We start from the raw sequence: 20,850 nt of genomic DNA, 5'->3' as shown, positions 1-20,850 counted from the left end.
GCAAGCCAAAGCCTGAAAGCAGTGGGTCCAACAGGAGATTGGAAGAAGATGATTGCAATTCTTCCTGTGAGGTTTCCAGGAAAGTAATGCGTAATAGTTTTAAGATGCTGGATATTATAGCTTCTTCTGCTATTGATAGTTTGACAGGGAAAGTTAATCTGAGAACAATCAGATTTAAGATGCAGGAAATTATAGCCTTTCTGTTAATGATAGGAATGTTTGAGAGGAAAAATAGGCCCTTAAGCAAGCAAGGGAGGATGGGGTCTTGGACACCCATTCAACCTTCATAGAAAGGAGGAAAGGCAGAGTATATGGGGTAGTTGGTAAGGCAGTGGGATTCTGTTGAAGTTATTTTGGTTGCTTCTATTTTCTCAGTGAAATACACTGAGGATGGGAGTTGGGTTTGGGGATTGAGAGATGAGAAAGTAGGATCGATGGGCATCCAGCGTGGCCAACTTGAGGTTAAAATAACACAAGCTGCCATGGTTGTGTTTTTTCTCCAGCCACCTGGTACTGAGCAGACTCTGGTAAGGAATAGGCAGTTTTTAAAACCTGGCTTAAGGTTAACAGATACATACAACAAATGGAGAGAAGGGCAGTGGAGTGGAGGATGTAGGGAGTGATTGTAATGATGGGGAGTAGAATCTAAAGGCTCCGTAAAGAGAATCAGGAATGGAGTGGATGAAGAATGAAAAAAGTGGTTACATTTGTGAACTGTAGGGGACTGTCGTGTTTAAAAATCACTAGAGGGAAAGAGACGGAAGGATGAATGATGATAAGACAGTAGGATGCTTGAGGTTGAGATTTGGGAGGTTTTCATTGGTACTGAGAAGGTACTAGTTTCTAGTTTGTCAGTCAGTCCCTAATCTAGATCATTGAAAGAGTAAGTCGAGGTTAGAGTATTGTAGGGATCACCTACATATATATAATATATATATATATACACACACACACACACACACACACACGTATGTACATCACCCAGGCTGGAGTGCAGTGGCACGATCTCGGCTCACTGTAACCTCTGCCTCCTGGGGTCAAGCAATCCTCCCACCTTAGCCTCCTGAGTAGCTGGGACCACAGGTGTGCACCACCATGCCTGGCTAATCTTTTGTATTTTTTGTAGAGACAAAGAGTTTCACCATGTTGCCCAAGCTGGTCTCGAAATCCTGGCCTTAAGCTACCTGCCCACCTGGGCCTCCCAAAGTGCTGGGATTACAGGTGTGAGCCACCATGTCCAGCCAGACATTAAAATTAATCATGATAGGAATAGTTTGGACAGAATGCCATTAAGCTGGTAAGGTCAGTGTTTGAGGTAATGCAAAGGTCTTAGGACACTGCAGAGTAGTTTATAGCAATGTTTTGTAGCTTTCATTTTTCCTTGGGTGTTATCATCCTACATACATGTTTGAGAGGTTATATAGAAACTCCATTATTGAACTCCGAGAGGTGAGCTTAGCTAAATTTGAACTGGTAATGCTTTTCTGTTAAATCCTGATTGGATCAAAGTTCTTCATTCACGAAAAAGCCTAGGCACTTAAACTGTTCTCAGAGAACAGAGGTATATAGATGCCATTTGGAAGCTACTATAGCCATTGAGTGACCAGATCCTAGGTAGGTAATATTTAGTTAACTAGGTTTAAATGGACTGTGCCTTTAGTGAAGGCAAAAGATAAGGAAGGCTTGGTATCTTCCTGTAGGGAGCTTGCTCTTTAATGAAAAATGTTCACCAGTTGGAAGATCAGTACCTCCTGAAACAGGTTAGTAGCCCTCCGAGTCAACTGGTTGGAGATTGAGACTGGAAATCCACATTTCTTGTTACTGTCTTCAGGAAACCCCATTCACAACTGTATTATCCAAATTATAATCACCATATTCTTAGGGTTTGTGTCCAATTTCTGTCTTGGTTCTGATATGCCCAGCTTCCTGAAGGTACACATTCATGTTAGGTTTCTGTAAGGAATGGATGAAAAACCGATTCACCTTTTTTTGTTCCCTTTCATTTGTTCCTTGATAAGAAATCCTTCTGGAATCCTTATTACTGATCATAAGGCATATAAAAAAATTCTACCAACTACACAGTTGAGATTGTTGGATCACCAATTAGCAAAATTAAAGGAATCTAATATTTCTAGCTAAACAAATCTTTAATGGGAGATACATGAATTTGGATATTTTTTAAATGTGTTAACATTAGGGGCAGTATTTAGAAATAGTGAGCACCTTAGAAACTAAAGAAATCTGAGGAACAAAGCTCGAACTTCTAAAATTTTATTTAAAATTCATGGTCTAAGACTATTTAAGACCAATGTGATTTGGTCACATTTTCTAATAAAATATGTGTGAGTTAATTGTTACTGTAATGTTTTAATATAAAACAAGTTAATAGTTCAGATGGTTCCAGGGCCTGGAGCTACTTACATAATTAAAATGGCAGTTCCTTAAAACCTGAGATCTCCCCATTACAGCTGTAAAAGTTCCTGTTCAGTTATGAAAGGGAAGCTGAAGATGTTTTCAGTTTCATTTTGGTTATTATACAAAATGTGCCTACCTTGAAGAAAGCATCTTACCTGCCTCCAAAGGCAGCATGAACCATTGGCAGAAAGGGACAGATTTTGGTTGTGGCAGAGATTTTTGACCCCAGCAGACTCTTTGTCTGAGAAGTCAAGAATCTTTAACTCCCAGGCGTCTTGTTTCCCAGCTCTTGCCAGTTTGATTCTATCTGGCACTTAAGAACATGTGACAGGGTCATTTTATTCAGGAAGTGCAATTCCAAAGGTTTGCGTTACTGAGGGGGATAGACATCCATAAAATATATGCCCTTAAGAAGCTTGCAGCCTAACTGGGAAGATGAGGAATGCTACTTATATTTAAAATTCTAAGTGTTGTCTTTTAATAGTCTACTCATACCCTTATATAAAAAAGAGTAAGTACCTCAAATATATTTTAAGGGGACAGCTGACAGTAAGAACTTTGGAGAAGTTATTTGAGTAAATCAAGCCAATCTTACAAAACATAGAGGTTTAACTAGATGACTTGGGGGCTTTTGTATCTTGAACTTTATAGAAAGGGGAAAAAGTTTATACGATCCTCAGTCCCATCCATGAAGTTAGCTACTCTGCATTTCATGGTCTGCCCTCTACTTTTTTTTTTTTTGAGACAGATTCTTGCTTTTTTTGTCTAGGCTGGAGTGCAATAGCATGATCTAGGCTCACTGCAACCTCTACCTCCTGGGTTCAAGTGATTCTCCTGCCTCAGCTTCCCAAGTAGCTGGGATTATAGGCATGAGCCACCACACTTAGCTAATTTTGTATATTTAGTAGAGATGGGTTTCACCATGTTGGTCAAGGTAGTCACGAACTCCAAACCTCAGGTGATCTGCCCACCTTATCCTCCCAAAATGCTGGGATTACAGGCGTGAGCCACTGCACCTAGCCCTGCCCCCTACTTTTAAGGTGAAGGACATATCATCAGGTTTAAGGAAAATCTGGATCTAGTAAAACACAGCTGTCCACAGATTCATACTAAAAATCCAGTGAAATCATTTGCAGTGAAAAACTTTAAAATCTAAATTAATGGCATAGTGATTATTATCTTATACTAATACTGTATACTGTGTATCAATATACTAGGCTTTATTAGTAAATGACAGAGTCAGGAGAAGATTGAAAATAATATACCTAATGGGATAACTGGACTACTTGCTGGGAGTCACCTGGAGATACTACCCAAAATGCAGTTTGGGTAGGTCAGGGTCAGGCACCCTGGAAGAGTGCTGATGGTAGTGTCATGAGTTTCCTTCTAAGTTTCCTTCTGTTCCCCTCCTTACCCACTATAAACCCAATCCTTAAAGCTACAGCTATTAACTCAAGAGTCAGAAGAAATATTCTTAGTTGCCCATATGATAAATATTGAAACAGGACTCTGTAAGGATGGTCTAGTTAGCCACAGGCATTAGACAGTGGCTTCCTGTGACATATCAGAGGGTGACTTCAGTTGTCTTCCAAAATGTGATTAGGGTCACCATTTAGATGATTTGACTGCCATTTGCTTGTACATTAAAGAAGGAAAACCAGGCAGAAGAACCTTACAAACGTTTTTAGTAAATGTTTATTTTTTGTATTCCTTAAAAACAAAACAAAAATTACAAGTTAAATACTAGTCCTTTGAAATACTGTACACCAAACAAGCCACCTTACTCATGCAGCAAGTTGGTCTATGTTCTCTTTACTTCTGTTTGCCAGATGATCCTTAACAGTTTCTGCAAACAGATTCCTCTTCAACAGATTATATGCAAGAGGTAAAAGCTGGCCAGCAACTTTATGAAAATACTGAAAAATAAAAATATAACATTAAGCAGAGAACATAGCAGATATCCTAATAAGTAGCAGAAAATATATTAAAAAGCACTTATTTAACAAAGGCTGCTTCCAAAACCATTTTAGCGACACCTTCAAGTGGTTAGTGAACATGATTGAAGGACGGGCGCCTGGCACTCGAAGAGGCAGTCTTGCTGCTCCAGATGACTAATGGCATATCTTGAAAATTAAGAAAACCAAATTAAATCTGAGCTTCCTTATTCCCTCAGGTTTTATCAACTTTTTCTCACCCCAAACAATGCCCACAAATACTTTTTATTCTCTCTGGTGTATTCCCAGTCAAAAGTTTAAGCTTTCTTTTCCCTAATTAATTCTGTAAGAATAGCTATGCTGAAAGTGAGTTTTCAGATCATATTGCCGTTTATCCTCAAGTTCCTTCTCTCCCCCATCCCCAACATGTACCGCCTCCCAATCCCTGTTAAGAGTCACTGCCTTAGGCTTATCAAAAGATTTTAGATTACTGCTATTATCTACATATACCACCTTTTTGCTGATCATAATAAACATTTAGCCCTAACATGTGGTAAGTACTGTGCTAAACCTTTTTATAACTCATACACGTTATTTCATTCTCACAACAATCGAGTTTGCTATTCACTGGTTCACATCTTATGGCTCTACTTATTTATGGCTAGGGCCTCTCTAGGTCAAGTACTATTTGGACTGGTCAATGACTGTCATTCTGGCTGTTAAACATTTTGATTAGTTTTACTGATAACTATCTATGAGGTGGGCAAAGAAAAGTAGTATAATATGGTTTATAGCAGGGTTCTCAAAATGTACACCCCTGACCAGGAGCATCAACATCACTTGGTAACTTGTTGGAAATGCAAATTCTCAGGACCCACCCTAGAACTCAATCAAACTTGCGGAGGGTGGGGAGAGCGCCAGTGTGCGTTTGGACAAGCCTTCCCAGTGACGTTGATGAGTGCTAAAGCTGGAGCTACTGGTTTAGTTTTGCTCCTCTCTTGTGGTCTGTAGAGCAGCAGTGTGACTGTCACCTGGGAGGATGGCAGTCTCAGATCTCATCCCGGACCTACCGATAGAGTGCATTTTAACAGTGTCTGCAGGTGAGTCACATGCATTTTACAGTCTGGGAATTACTGCACTAATTTAGGCACTGACTCTGGAACCAGACTGCCTGTGTGAACCTGGGCAAGATGCTTTGCCTCTCTGTGACTTGGTTACAAAGCAGGTTAAATGAGAATTAAATGATCTGCGGATGGGTGTGCACTTGTGCACTTGTGCAGACATACCTTACAGGTAAAGAAACAGATACAAAGGTGTTGGAAAGCTTGCCCAATCTTACACACTGGGAAGACATGATTTACAGCCAGTCTGGCCCCAGAAACATGACATGCCCGCTACACCTTATTGCCTCTTTGACCTTCAGGCAACTATGGTTGAGTAAGCACTGGTTTAGGTATTCAGTAAAATTTTCTTATTTAATGAGCAATTAGTTAATGGTAAAACAGTATCTCTTATAAAGCTTAAATAATTTAAAGTGTATTTTTCATCTAAGAATTTAAGCACAATAACAAATATCCCCACCACAATGGAAACGAAATGGAGCCTAAGGTGTGTGCACACACCGCCATACCTAGCCCCAAACGTACACACACAGCAAAAAGGCATGTCCCTATAATGTGTCTAATAAGTAAATTCACTTTAATGTAAGCGTGAATGCAAATAATCTTGGTTATTCACCTTTGCCAGAATATAAGATGAATTTGAAACATTTTTTGGACATCTACTTTTTAAAAAATCACTTTAAAACCTTCATTTTGAAATACAAGCTGAATCCCTACCTTACCTCTGCTGGAATTTGGGGGTATAAATGTGCGTGTATTCACGTGTGGAGGTATGTTGCAAGGACAGGAGGGAGGTGTGGCAGTGGGTAGCAGGTGGAGGGTTTTTTTACTCACATGTGAGCCATAGCAAAAGAGGTCCATTCCCAATTCAAGCCCCATGCCATAATCACATTCATCATTAGCAAATTGCACAAAAGTCATCATTTCCTGAATGGGAGCAAAAGCTTTTAGTCTCTCCTCGTCACTTGCAGCCTCAACTATTGCCTTGCAAATTCTCTTGAGGTCAGCTGAAAGAAATCAACAATATAAAAGATTATCTACACAGCTAGAAAATGAATCAGTTGTCAAAGGTAAAAAGACTATAAAGAGGGTTTTTCCTCTTAAGACTTTTTATACTAGTATATTTTGTGCCACCTTAGGTAGTAATCTGCAGCACTTTAATTTAGAATGGCAATTTGGTAATTTTTCTACTTAGGATTCAAGCTTAAAAACAGGTTAACTAGCATTTCTTTGTTAGTGATTATTTCACAGGATTTAGTTCCAGTCATGACCTCGCCAGGCTGGAGTGCAGTGGCACAATCTTGGCTCACTGCAACCTCTGCCTTCCAGGTTCAAGCAATTCTCCTGCCTCAGCCTCCCAAGTAGCTGGGACTACAGGTGCATGCCACCACACCTGGCTAATTTCTGTATTTTCAGTAGAGACAGGGTTTCACCATGTTGGTCAGGATGGTCTCAGTCTCTTGACCTCATGAGCTGCTGCCTCAGCCTCCCAAAGTGCTGGGATTACAGGTGTGAGCCACCGCACCTGGCTACAGTCATGATTTTTTAAAAAGTCTATTCCATGAGTAGAGTTTACATAACTTTTCAGCAGACTAGTCCAGGAGCTGGCAAATTAGGCAGGCAACTCTTCTTACTTCGGATAGTAGTATGCACTCTACAGTCAGAAAACCAAGTATGAAAACCAGTGCCCTCAGCTGGCTGCGGTGGCTCACGCCTGTAATCCCAACACTTGGGGAAGCCAAGGCAGGTAGATCACTTGAGGTCAGGAGTTCAAGACCAGCCTGATCAACATGGTTGAAACTCTCTCTACTAAAATTACAAAAATTAGCTGGGCGTGGTGGCGGGTACCTGTATTCCCAGCTACTCAGGAGGCTGAGGCAGGGGAATCGCTTGAACCCGGGAGGCAGAGGTTCCAGTGAGCTGAGACCCTGTCATTGCACTCCAGCCTGGTCGACAAGAGTGAAAAAAGAAGAGAGGAAAGATGAGAAAGAGGAGAAAGACGACAATGAGGAAAAAGACGACAAAGAGGAGAAAGAAAGAAAAGAAAGAAGAAAAGCGTTATTGTGAGAAGCTTCAAAGGGTTAAGAATAAACTTAGTTGTGATTTGCTCATCATTGTGACGTTAACAAACAGTCAATTATACCTCCTGGCAAACGACACTAAGCCAGGGCAAGAAGGTTAGGTCCTTCACTTTTATGTTTTGCTACACTTCAAAACTAATTAAATACAGAAGGATCTAATGGCTAGAATATTAGACTTGGATATAAAACCCCAGAACCACAACTACAGTAGGGTAACAGGCTTTACTCCCGGGCACTACAATGTAACATCCATCACCCCAAAAGTTTTAGAGACTGCCCATCTCTACAACAAATGTGTTCAACCTTTCCCAAAAGAGACAGTAATCATGCTTTTTAAGCTCTCTCTAAGGAGAGACATGAAGAGAAGATGACTTAGTGTAGAAGCAGAAGGCTGACCAGTAGCTAGGGCCCACACTGGTCCCATCAGAGACTAATTGCCTCTGGCTTCAAAGAGGAGATATGGGACAGATCAGCCTGTCTAAGAGAGATACAATGTGGGCTACACATTTTTTCCAGTATCCACATGAAAAAAGAAACAGGTGGGGCAGGAGGAGTAGTTAAAAAAAAAATAACAAAAAAACAGGTGAAATTAAGATATTTTATTTAATCCATATTTCCAAAGTAGTATTACATCAACATATAATAAATGTAACAAATATTTAATCCTATTTTAATTTACAAACTTAAACTAATTAAAATTATACAAAATTACAGGCCAGGTACAGTGGCTCACACCTATAATCCCAACACTTTGGGAAGCCGAGGTGGGTCGATCACATGAGCCCAGGAGTTCGAGACCAGCATGGGCAACAGAGTGAGACCCTGTCTCTGCAGCACAAAACAAAACAAAACAAAACAAAACAAAAAAAACACCAATTAGCCAGGCATGATGGTGCACACCTGTAGTCCCAGCTACTCGGGAGGCCGAGATAGGATAATTGCACCACTGTGCTCCATCCTGGGTGACAGAGTGAGACCCTGTCACGCACGCACACACAAAAATAAAATAAAAAATAAATAAATACAAGTTACAAATTTTGTTGCAGTCGCCACATGTGAGGCACTCAGTGGTCATCACACTGGACAGCTCAGCCACATTCATCTTCCCTATGACACTCCTCTAAGAGGCAGGGGTACAGAGAAAACAGGTCCATATGAATAGCTGCCATCTAAGACATCTCTGTCTACTGGCTGGAGACGCTGCACAGTAAAGTTTGAGAAGAACTGCTTTAGAGAACTGGTTTAAATGCAGATGTCCAGGTCACAGCCCCAGAGACTGGTAACTACCAGGCTAGCTCTGTTCTGAAAAACAGGTGGCCAAATACGTGCGTTAGGCAGGAATACGTGGTTCCTTGAGAAGGTGCTAAGTTTGATTTCCCTTTAAGTTTTATCCTCCCAGAAGAGGATGATCAATAAAGGAATACCAGAAGGGCTGTTCACAATAAGGGAATGGAGACAAGGGGAAAAGAGTTGAGAAGCAATTTTAATTCTGGATGTTCAGTGCAGCAATAATTACGTTATGTGCAGTGGTCCATTTTGAAAGTGTTTTTATACTTATAGATGAAGTAGTTCAGGATCTTGGGCTTCTGAAAGCTAAATCATTTTTATATGCAGATGAAAAAATGTTCACAAAGAACCATAAAAACACACACAATTTCAATAATTACTGTTTTGCAAGTTGACTGTAACATCAAAGGTTCGGAAACAGTTCCCAGAAAGTAGACAACCGGTTAAAATTCTTTAAATTCTTAAAAATAATTACCAAATTTTGAGCACTGAGGCAAGCATTTTGCTAAGTATCTTAATACTTGTTTATGCCCCAAATTCCTTTATGAAGTGCATACGATTAACTTCATTTTTACAGATGAAAAAGACAAGGTTTCACAGGATTAAGTAATTTGTTCAAGGCCACACAGCTACAAACTTGGTTTTAATTCAGGAATGATGGACTCTAAAACCTAAGCTTACTCTTTATTACTAAGGTCTAGTGACCGTGTCACAAAAGGTATGTGGACATACCTTCTTCCAATATAAGCAAAACCTTCCTCCACATGCATTACCATATATGCACGTGTTTACATATGAAATATGTTACCATCTGTTTCAGGGAGCTCTCTGTCCCCGACATCATTTTCATCTACTGGAACAACCAAGCCTGCACAATCAAAGGTCTTTGTCACAACCCACATTAAAGAAAAGAATAAAATGTAATCATGGTAAACAGACATTAAAAAAAAAACCAAATACATAACCCTCAACATTTCTGCTCAAATGTAACATTCAATGACATTTTATTTCAGTAAATTTGGACTCTAGGGTAAAAATTTAACACTATTTTTTTCTTGAAAAGTAGCTAAAAGTTAAACACTTGAAGTAACCACAGAACTGTGAAATACTTGGCTTTTCTTAATTGTGCCAGTCACTTGGAAGTCTGCATCCTGATTTGTTAAAGAAGAACTCAATACATCCTAGAAGGCAAGCCAAAATATCAGTTTCCTCTAAGGTCAAAGTACCTTCTTGGTAGAAAGCACAGAGGAACCTGGGTCTAAAAGAAAAAGAGTAAGAAACAGTTTTTGTCAGCAAGAAGACATGATAGGACAGGACTCCTCTCATCCATCCTGCCAAATTCAGACCCCCCTATTTTTACCTGGAACAGTTAGGCTTGTTTGCAAACTTCCCAAAAGTAGGGCAGCTTCTAGGTTTGTGGTGTCCTTTATGGAGGCAAATCACATAACCAGTGAGCTTTCATTAAGTGGTAGTCTTCAAAGACAAAAACAGGCCCAACTACAACTACCACCATAACCCTTCCAGTTTCCATTCTCCCTGTAGCTCATGTTAGTGGCATTATTTTTAGGTCTTTCCTTAGCGAAACATTTGTACAAATATTCCACTTCTTTTTGCAATTCAGTGAAAAGTTTCCAAGGCAGAGGAAGGACACAACCCAAAAACCAAACTCCAGTTTTAAAGGCCTCTCACCTAAGTCTCTATATCGTAAAGCTTTTTTCTCTCTCATCTTCCTATTCTCCCAGTCTCTTGCTTTTTTCATTATCCTTTATTAAGCTGCCAGAAAGGGTAGATTATTCAAAGGAAGTTATCAGAGAACTGCTTACCACTTGGGAAAAAAATGAAGTAATTGTCTTCTATCTTAATCTATCGAGATAATCTGCAGCTAGATTTCAGAATTAAATGTAAAAATAAAACCATAAAACTACTAGAAGGTAAATTTAAAAAAATAATTTTGTGATAGAGAAGAGTTAACTATATAAAAACAAAAAGTCTATCCGGTGAAATCAAGTACACAAGACTAACTGATAAAATATATCTGTAAAATGTAACAGTAGATAAAAATTAATGTCTTTAAACTATAAGAGAGTCTAACCAAGGAAAAGACTAACATCCAAATTAGAACACATGTAAGAAAAAGACTAATTCTAACCCTGATAGAGAAATGGGCAGAGTTCAGGCAGTTAAAAAAAAAAAAATACAATGGCCAACAGAGAAGTGAAAAGTATTTAACGTCCTTTATAATTAAAGAAATTTTAATTAAAACAGTGCAAAATTTTACACCTACCAGCATGGAAAAAACTAAAAAGACTAAAGAAAACCCCACAAAATGAGAAACAAGCAAAGAAAAACTATAAACACACATATACACACATACACACACACGAACTACTTTGGACCTGGCAATACTATGTCTAGGAATTTCTTCTAAAAAAATAACCAGATAAGTAAGAGACTAAAGGTATAAAAGGATATCTATGGCAGGACTGTATTTGTGAAAAATCTTAAGCAACCCAGACTTTGAACACCTAAGCACAGTATTCTGCAGCCACTCAAAATTATGAGGTAGATCTTAAATTGGCAATATGAAATGATAAACATACCATATTCATAAGTGTAAAAAGCAGGACATAAAGCAGTAATAATGAAAGAAAAAGATAGCAGTGCTATAGTTGCCAACTCAGGCTGCCCAACACACAGTAAGAATGACGGTATATGTTCAGATTTTTCACGGATGATTACCTGTACTAATTGTCCATAAAGAGGTATCAATTAAGAAGTCAACAGAATCATAATTTTATTAAGAAATTAAGAAGAATAAGATTACAAATTTAGAAAAACCGTATGGGGTGGGTGGCATCCTGAAGCATCGGATCACAGGTGGATGGAGTGCCACACCATCATTTTAAGCATCATTTAACCAATGTTCCTTATGAAGAAATCTAGGTACGGAAAAGGTGAAGTGGCAGAGAGCCAGTTAGTAAGAAGATGGGGTGGAAAGAATGCTAAATATGGAAAATATGAAGTTGGGTTTTACATGTGTCATTTAAGATTTTGGACAAGACACAAAACCTCTATAACCTTCAATTTACTCATCTATAAAACAGGATAATTCCAACTTTGCAGATTTGTTGTAGGGAGTCAAATGATATAACTCATAAAGACTCTGCATTCCAAAGTACACTCTAAGTTACTGTCAGTATAAAAACACTGATTTCTAGTGTGCTGCACAGTGCTGTATCATACTAGAATGGATATATTCTTACACTCACACAGAAGAACAAAGCCACTAACTCACATATACTAGTGGAATTGAATTCTTCAGTAGAAAAATATGAATTCAATGAAGCGCTCACAAAAACAATAAAAGAACGACCTTACATATAACAGAAAAGGGTTTGAAAGCATAATCATCAACAGGGGAGGGTTAAAAACATGATTGTCTTGTAAGTTCTTTTTTGTCTTTGTTTTTACCAGCTGTTTTGTATAAAAAACAAATACTAAAATGAAACTTCATGGGGGAGGGGTCTAGGACAAAAATATCTAAGAAATTTCAAACTCAATCATATCTTATTTATGGGGAAGAATTAAAATCTCCTCTGAAATAAAGTATAGCTTGTGGTAGAAAAATAAAAAAAGACTGATTAAATAATTTGCTAACAGCTATTATGTGTATGGATGCTCAGACTTTAGTCAAAACAAATTAGGAATACATTAACTAGGTTACAACTACTCTTCCTCCCAGTCACAAAGTGGGAGAAGCTTCCTACGATAACTAGAAAGGTGAAGAGCAATATAAAACCTTAATTTTTAAAATGCCATGTTGTAATGGGTTTCATTAAAATGTACGTTTTAAGGAACTTTCCAGTCTATAGGACTAAAGAGTGCCTAGAACTTATCAGAATATCACCCTTGAAGCTGAATCAAGATCAGAGAAGGAACTAAAGTAGGATTTAATGCCTAAGTACACTAAGGTACTTCATTACCAGTGCTAGTTTATTAAGGAATAACAAGTTCTCCATTTAACTAGAACATTCAGATGAACCAGCAAGAACAGACAAACAGTGAGACGCTGGAGGAGACTGGGGAGCCCTCATTCCAGTGACAAGTGTTATTTTTCCCCCAGAGGCCAGAAGAACAAACTCCTACAGAATTCTCATTTACTCCAAAGCAGAAATCTTCCAGCTTGTCATTAACTTAATCTGAAATCTATAGCTGAAAACTAAAAGAATCCAACACTAAGAAGTATTTGCTCCTTTACAAAATTCTCCCCTTACACTGCAGACATTAGGAGAGATGCAAAAGGAAGTGATGAGATCAATAAGGAAAAAGGAAGAAGCATTGCTGATATAAATATTTACTGAAGAAAACGTACCTATGTAAATTTCATTATGTACAAAGCAGCTTTCACTTAACGTTATGAAGTGATTAACTGATAAAACAAGATTAAAAGAGTGGTAAATACCGGCATGAGTTACTCAACCACAGCAGTGATATCACCAGTGATGCAATTCAACCAGTGTACCAACCCAAAGGAGCCATCTGACCCCCATTTCACTGCCATCCTCCTGGCACCCCTAAGGGACAGCATCCAGCTCTTAAGATAGGGCTAGAGAAGAGAAGGGCAGGGTAGAGATGGGAAGGATTCAAGAGGGGAAAAAAATCTGCTAAATAGCAAAACAGAGGCCAACAGACTGAAGTCATACTTTCTTTTTTTTTTTTTTTTTTTTTTTGAGACAAAGTCTTGCTCTGTTGCCCAGGCTAGGGTGGAGTGGCCGGATCTCAGCTCACTGCAAGCTCTGCCTCCCGGGTTCACGCCATTCTCCTGCCTCAGCCTCCCAAGTAGCTGGGACTACAGGTGCCCGCCACCTCGCCCGGCTAGCTTTTTGTATTTTTAGTAGAGACGGGGTTTCACCGTGTTAGCCAGGATGGTCTCGATCTCCTGACCTCGTGATCTGCCCGTCTTGGCCTCCCAAAGTACTGGGATTACAGGCTTGAGCCACCACGCCCGGCCATACTTTCTTATCTCTCTGTTTCATCTTCATGGTTCTCCGTTCCAGGGAGTACCCCAGTTCTCTGGCTGTTTCTGTGAGTTTTTCATCTGTTTTTCAAGAGATTGGTTTTCTTTTCATCTGTTACTTCTTTATGTTTTTTTTCATCAAAAGTAATCTGAAAAAGAAGTAAAAGTCCTCATTATGTTGCAGGCCACTATACTAAGTACAAAGACCGTTGGAAGTTGAGCCAACTTAAAAATGTCAAATTCCATGAAAGAATAAGTCCACAGAATACTTACCAACACTTTTCTCAAGATCCCTAGTAGTTTTCTTCAAATACGAGAAAAGCAATATTAATAAAAACTGCCAGTCACAGAAAGAGAAAACATGATTCAAATTTATATCAGCACTCTAATGTCTGCAATAAAGATATAACGAATAGTTACAAAACTGAGATTAATCAAATTTTAAGTTGTATTACTTGATACTAAGATATGGCATACTACTTCGGAGAAGTCTGACCTAACAGAAAAAAAAGTAGACATCAAAAAAAATTTTCAGGGGCCAGGCGTGGTGGCTTACGCCTGTAACTCCAGCACTTTGGGAGGCTGAAGTGGGCGGATCACTCAAGGTCAGGAGTTTGAGACCAACCTGGGCAACATGGTGAAACCCTGTCTTCACTAAAAATACAAAAATTAGCCGGGTGTGGTGGCATGTGCCTGTATTCACAGCTACTCAGGAGGCTGAGGCATGAGAATCGCTTGAATCTGGAAGGTGGGGGTTGCAGTGAGCTGAAATTGTGTCACTGCACTCCAGCCTAAGACTGTCTCAAAAAACAAAAAAATGAAATTTTTTTTTTTTTTTGAGACAGAGTTTTGCTCTTGTTGCCCAGGCTGGAGTGCAATGGCAGGGTCTCAGCTTACTGCACCCTCTGCCTCCCTGGTTCAAGTGATTCTCCTGCCTCAGCCTCCCGAGTAGCTGGGATTATAGGTGCATGCCACCATGCTCAGCTAATTTTTGTATTTTTAGTAGAGACAGAGTTTCACTATGTTGGCTGGGCTGGTATTGAACTCCTGACCTCAGGTGATCTGCCCACCTCGGCCTCCCAAAGTGCTGGGATTACAGGCATGAACCACTGCACCTGGCCTTTTTTTTTTCATTTTTAAAGAAACAGAGGACACTGTTACAATAAGGTCAACAGATTTTTTTTTTTTAATGTTGAAATTTGTGTTAAGAAAAATTTAGAACACGTAAAAGGAAAGCAAAGCTACTTTATAAGCTTATACAAAAGAATAATCCAAAGTAGTTTTCAAAAGTATGTAAATATACAGCATGCTAATGCCACTTATGGAAATAATTTTATATTTTATCACAAACGGTTAAGATTTTTGCCATCAATGTAAAAGGTCAGGAGTAAAGTGAAGAGCGGGAAGGGGTGCCAGACTCCCAGGAAGAAAGGTGCAGGGAGTAACAACTCCTAGGAAGAAACTCACTTTCATTCACTGCCGGCATCTGAGAGTTTGTAGTACTCCCTACAACACTGTTATCAAAGGGCTTAGAACATTTATAGTGGGTGCTAGTCTTAGCTTCATCTTATTTATCAGGAAAAAAAAAAAAGGGCAAAGAAGATAATCAACTTACCCAAGTTCAGAGAGCTAGTGGATTAAACCAGTAGAGTTACCAGTACAGCTGGTAGATTAAAGTGCCACACACTATTCACAATAGCAAAGACTTGGAACCAACCCAAATGTCCATCAATGATAGACTGGATTAAGAAACTGTGGCACATATTACTATGCAGCCATAAGAAAAGGATGAGTTCATATCCTTTGCAGGAACATGGATGAAGCTGGAAACCATCACTCTGAGCAAACTATCACAAGGACAGAAAACCAAACACTGCATGTTCTCACTCATAGGTGGGAAGTGAACAATGAGGTCACTTGGACACAGGGCAGAGAACATCACACACTGGGGCCTGTCAGGCAGTAGGGGGCTGGGGGAGGGATAGCATCAGGAGAAATACCTAATGTAAATGATGAGTTGATGGGTGCAGCAAACCAGCATGGCACATGTATACCTATGTATCAAACCTGCACATTCTGCACATGTGCCCTAGAACTTAAAGTATAATAATAAAAATAAAGTGTCACAGAAACCCAAGCCACCAAAATCTAACTTCTGATTACAGCACACAGTTACACTAAATCTTACCTTCAATTATTACCAGCTGTATGTCTAGAGGATATGTTTATATCAATCATAAAATGCAAATTTGATGTCAGTCCTATGTGAATCAATGTTTACAGTCTTCCTCAACACTCTGGCATGGCATATATCCATTCAAGTACCCTGTGCCATGTATTTCCACACTTTCACACACATACTGCTCCCTTACCTAAAACATCCTTCTTCCCATTCTTTCTAGTAAGTTCTTAGGCATCCATCAAAGCCCACATAAAATATCCTCTTTTACGTCCGCCACTATTGAAGGTACTTGGTAGCTGCCTTCCCATACATATGACATTGTCATGAACTATCTCTAAGTTTTTGTCTCTACCGAAACCTACTCTAACACTTTCCTGTGTGATGCTTAAAGATAAGCTGCAATGTGCAACTGAAGCCATAACCATGAACATGAACATTTTGTGCTGTGACTTTAAACCCATTAGAATGTATTTAACACAAACGAATTTGTACCTATGCATGTTATATGGCATCATGCAATAGCCCTTTGGAAATAGTGGTTCACTAAGTTATACAGATGGAAGTGTTGAAACTTACATATCAAATTCACTCCATTACATAACATTGTGAAAAAAAAGCGATTGAGCTCAGTAGTATAACAAGTTTCTCAATCTAATTTTTATTTGAAACCTGGAATTTTATCACTGGCAAAAAATATAGTCAGTCAGTTGTTTTCTTTGGTTCATTTGGGAGAATTACTGCCAGTATCTACACCCAAATAACCAGAGTTTGTCAATGAGTCACTCTTTCCAAAAGTGGGGAAAAGTTCATCTCAAAACTCAATCACACAAGGGCTTTTTCTCCCCCTTGAGACAAACCACAGTACTTCAGTATGAGAAATGCTTTCTATGTATTTCCTATTTCATCACAGAATGTTAAAGAGATGTACTCAATGGCAGACATCTAATACATGTATACTCCATCACTGACTTTTCTCAGGCACAGGGTCTTGCTACGTCGCTTAGGATGAGCTTGAACTCCTGGGCTCGAGCAATGCTCCCACCTCAACATCCTGAGTAGCCACCATGCCTGGCTCCATCACAAACATTTTTAAATACATTTGCATGTTCCTGCTGTGAATAATGCAACGACTGCTGCTACTCTGGTGGCACTACCTTGATTCCTGCCAAGGTGACAACAGTATTATCCACCATTACCTTTGTGCCATTGGTGCAAAAATAACATTTTATTATCACAAATAGTTTTGACCCTAAGGGTCCCTGACCCAAGGTCAAAACTATTTACCTCAGCTATTTTAGGAAAAAAAATAAGGCAGAAGGAAAAAAAAAAAATTCCTAATTTTGTTGTTCAAGGATATTTAAAAATTATGTTTACTTCCATATGCATTAGACAGTATGAAATGGAATCATTCTACATTATTGTTATTTGCCCACTTCATAACAAATTCAACAAATCAATAACAAGGTATTATAGTATATGGATAGTTTATATGTACCTAATCTTCCCTATTGCTGGATATGTTGCCAATTTTTCATTTGATAAACAATCTGTAATAAACACACATATTTCTGTACCTGTCCAAAATCCCTTTGATGAATATCTATAAGTGGAATTGCTAACTTAAGGGTATAAATGTGTACTTCACATGGTACCTGGCAATGTCATCTGTCAAGAAATCGTAGAATACGGTGGTTGAAACATTTTTCAAACTGCTTTCTACAAAGGTTTTACCAATTAACACATCAGTAAGGGTTCTTATACCCTAATCATCCTTGGTTATTACTATTGTTTAACCTTTAAAAATCTTTGCTGGCTTAATTTTCATTTCTTTAGTTACTATTAAATCTTGCAGACACAAGATTTAGTAACAACTAAAGACAATAAAAATGTGTTGATCAAAGGTATGCCTTGAAAGACCTTATTCAGTCTGCCATAAAAATAAATTTTAAAATATATAAAGAAATCAAGTGTTCTGATTAGCTGATTTAAGGAGGTGGTACCCAAAAAACTAAAACCGTTATAATACTTAGAAGTACTAAAATAGGCCGGGCGCGGTGGCTCAAGCCTGTAATCCCAGCACTTTGGGAGGCCGAGACAGGCGGATCACGAGGTCAGGAGATCGAGACCATCCTGGCTAACATGGTGAAACCCCGTCTCTACTAAAAAATACAAAAAACTAGCCGGGCGAGGTGGCGGGCGCCTGTAGTCCCAGCTACTCGGGAGGCTGAGGCAGGAGAATGGCATAAACCCGGGAGGCAGAGCTTGCAGTGAGCTGAGATCCAGCCACTGCACTCCAGCCTGGGCGACAGAGCGAGACTCCGTCTCAAAAAAAAAAAAAAAGAAGAAGTACTAAAATAGTTATATCTCAAGTAACTTTTTACCCCTGTTTTTGAGATGAATTATTGGAGGTAGTTCCTCAAATACTCACTTTCTGATCTTCACCTAAATTATAAATATTATCGCCCATGCATTTTTTTTTCTTTTTCATTGTCTGTGTTCTCCAATTAGCTTAAAAAAAAAAAAAAAAAGATACCAGAAGAGTCTTGGGTTATGTTAGATGACCACCACTATGTTATCTTTCTTTTTAAAAAAGATTCAAACATGACTAATAATACAAATGAAAAGTTAGGCTTGTTTTTTAAAAAGAGACAGTCTCACTATGTTGCCCAGCCTGAAAAAAATTAGGTGTTTTTAGGTGCCAAAGTATTGTAGAATGAATATTTATGGAGCATTTACTATGAAGCAGATACTGTGCACAAAACAAAGCCTCTGCCCTCATGGAGCTTACATGCTAGTGCAAGAGACAGACAATAAGCAACAGTTTCTAATAAAGATGGCACCAATTTAAATTGAACAATAAATCCAAAGAGTTTAAAAGAACTTATAAATCACAAATACCAAGCAAGGTTTTATAGGAAACTGAGAGGTATTAGAAAACAAAGAACATTTTTGGACATCTACAATGTAGTTGCCCTGTAGATACACCAGTATGTACGTAGCACAGTCTAGTGGTTGTACTAGGTTGATTTAGTTTGAATTTGCTTTACTGCAAATTTGTATTATCAAATCCCAGGGAACAAAAACCCTTTAAAGAGACAGTCAAAGAAAGAGACTAAAAGAGGTCAAAGAAAAGATAATCTACTTGTATTTGAAGCGATAAAGTTTGCTTTCTTCATTACAATGCAAACTACACAGCGGCTGACAAGTAAAATGGCTGCAAGTCATGTCTGTGGCTGATATAGCAGACTGGCACACTCAGCTCTATTCCAACCACTTCCCATGAAAGTTTGCTGCATTTCCCTTACTACTCTTTAGCTCAGGCTCCACATGGGACCTAGCTTCTTCCAAGCAGCTGCAATACTTTCAAATTTCTGAGGCAGAAGAGATACCAGGTAGAGGCTGTGCTGCCACGATCTCCATCAGTGAGCACAGCTGTAGAGGCATCTGAGGGTTGTGCAGCAGCTGTAGCTGAGATCCCAGCACCTGGTTCTTAGCCTCAGGCGGGCTGAGAGGCAAAGGGTAGGGCATCCATTTACCTGGCCCAGATTAAACCAAAGATAATGTGGTCCGAGAGCCACTCGTTGTGGTAGCAGTTCTCGATTTCCCAGCTTCCTGATGGTGGCAGAGACATAAAATCCACTGTGAGGCACACAACTGTCATTCCTGGGAGCTCAGCCTGCTCCCTCAACCCCTCCAAGGATTTTATGACCACCTCTTTTTACTTTATTAAGCCTTTCTGTTTGAACTGTATACAAGTAATGAACTCCTAACAAGCGTTTAAAATCAGATGTCTAACAAAACTGTTCATGTTGCCATGGAATACCTGAGGTCAAGTATTATTTTCTTTAAGTAAAATAGTTACATAAGAGGTGTATTTTTTGGTGAAGAGTGACAAAATAACAGTATAGATAAGACTACCTGCAAAAGTCATGGAAATTATCTCTAGAAAGCTACAGTTATGGGCTTGCCTCAAATCCGCTTGGTTTTTTATGGAGAGAGAGTCTCACTCTGTCACTCAGGTTGGAATATAGTGGCGCTATCTCGGCTCACTGCAACCTCTGCCTCCTGTGTTCAAGAGATCCTCCTGCCTCAGCCTCCTGAGTAGCTGGGATTGCAGGTGTGTGCCACCATGCCCCCAGCTAATTTTTGTATTTTGAGTAGCGATGGGGTTTCCCCATGTTGTCCAGGCTGGTCTTGAACCCCTGACCTAAGCGATCTGCCCACCTCAGCCTCCCAAAGTGCTGGAATTACAGTTGTGAGCCACTGCGCCCTGCCCCTCAAACCCCCTTTGTAATGAACTAATATAGTATATAAGAGAGATTGAAATAAAATATATAAAATATATAAAATATATATTTTATATATTATAAATTATATATATTTATAAATTATATATATATTATATATTATATATAAATTATATATATATTTATAAATATATAAATTATATATTATATATATATTTTATAATATAAAACTAATATAGTATATAAGAGAGATTGAAATAAAATATATAAAATATATAAATATAAGAGAAATTGAAATAAAATATTCTTACTTGACTGCAGCAAATACATTATCTCCATTTGGAACAATTATACAATTTTTCTTTGCTTCATTTATACCAACATATACAGGAAGTTCATCAGGAGAATCCCTGTGTAAGCAAAAGACATCAAAAATTTAGCTGCCCTTAATTTATATTATCAGGCAAGTGGGATTTCAGGTCTATAGACAACAATTTACACCTATTTTTTTTTCCTTTTTTGAGGCCTTTTTTTTTTAATCATACTAAAGTTTATTGATTACATCA

At 38.7% G+C, this 20,850-nt stretch overlaps 1 protein-coding gene across 1 annotated transcript in view; it reads right to left on the bottom strand.

Moving 5' to 3' along the window:
• Window positions 1–4,099: 4,099 nt before the first annotated feature.
• LOC117083047 (histone PARylation factor 1-like) overlaps window positions 4,100–20,850 on the bottom strand; it is a 33,613-nt gene continuing 16,862 nt past the window's right edge. Inside the window, 7 exon segments of the mRNA XM_033210239.1 lie at window positions 4,100–4,331; window positions 6,305–6,477; window positions 9,647–9,735; window positions 13,855–13,938; window positions 13,940–14,004; window positions 19,116–19,122; window positions 20,596–20,694. Coding sequence (XP_033066130.1) covers window positions 4,200–4,331; window positions 6,305–6,477; window positions 9,647–9,735; window positions 13,855–13,938; window positions 13,940–14,004; window positions 19,116–19,122; window positions 20,596–20,694 — 649 coding nt within the window. The 3' untranslated portion in view covers window positions 4,100–4,199.

The sequence above is a fragment of the Trachypithecus francoisi genome, unplaced genomic scaffold (genome assembly GCF_009764315.1).
Source record: "Trachypithecus francoisi isolate TF-2019V2 unplaced genomic scaffold, Tfra_2.0 Contig00280, whole genome shotgun sequence".
In the NCBI taxonomy this organism is placed as follows: Eukaryota; Metazoa; Chordata; class Mammalia; order Primates; family Cercopithecidae; genus Trachypithecus; species Trachypithecus francoisi.
The sequence above is the reverse complement of the archived record's forward strand: the minus strand, read 5'-3'. Positions and strand labels throughout refer to the sequence as shown.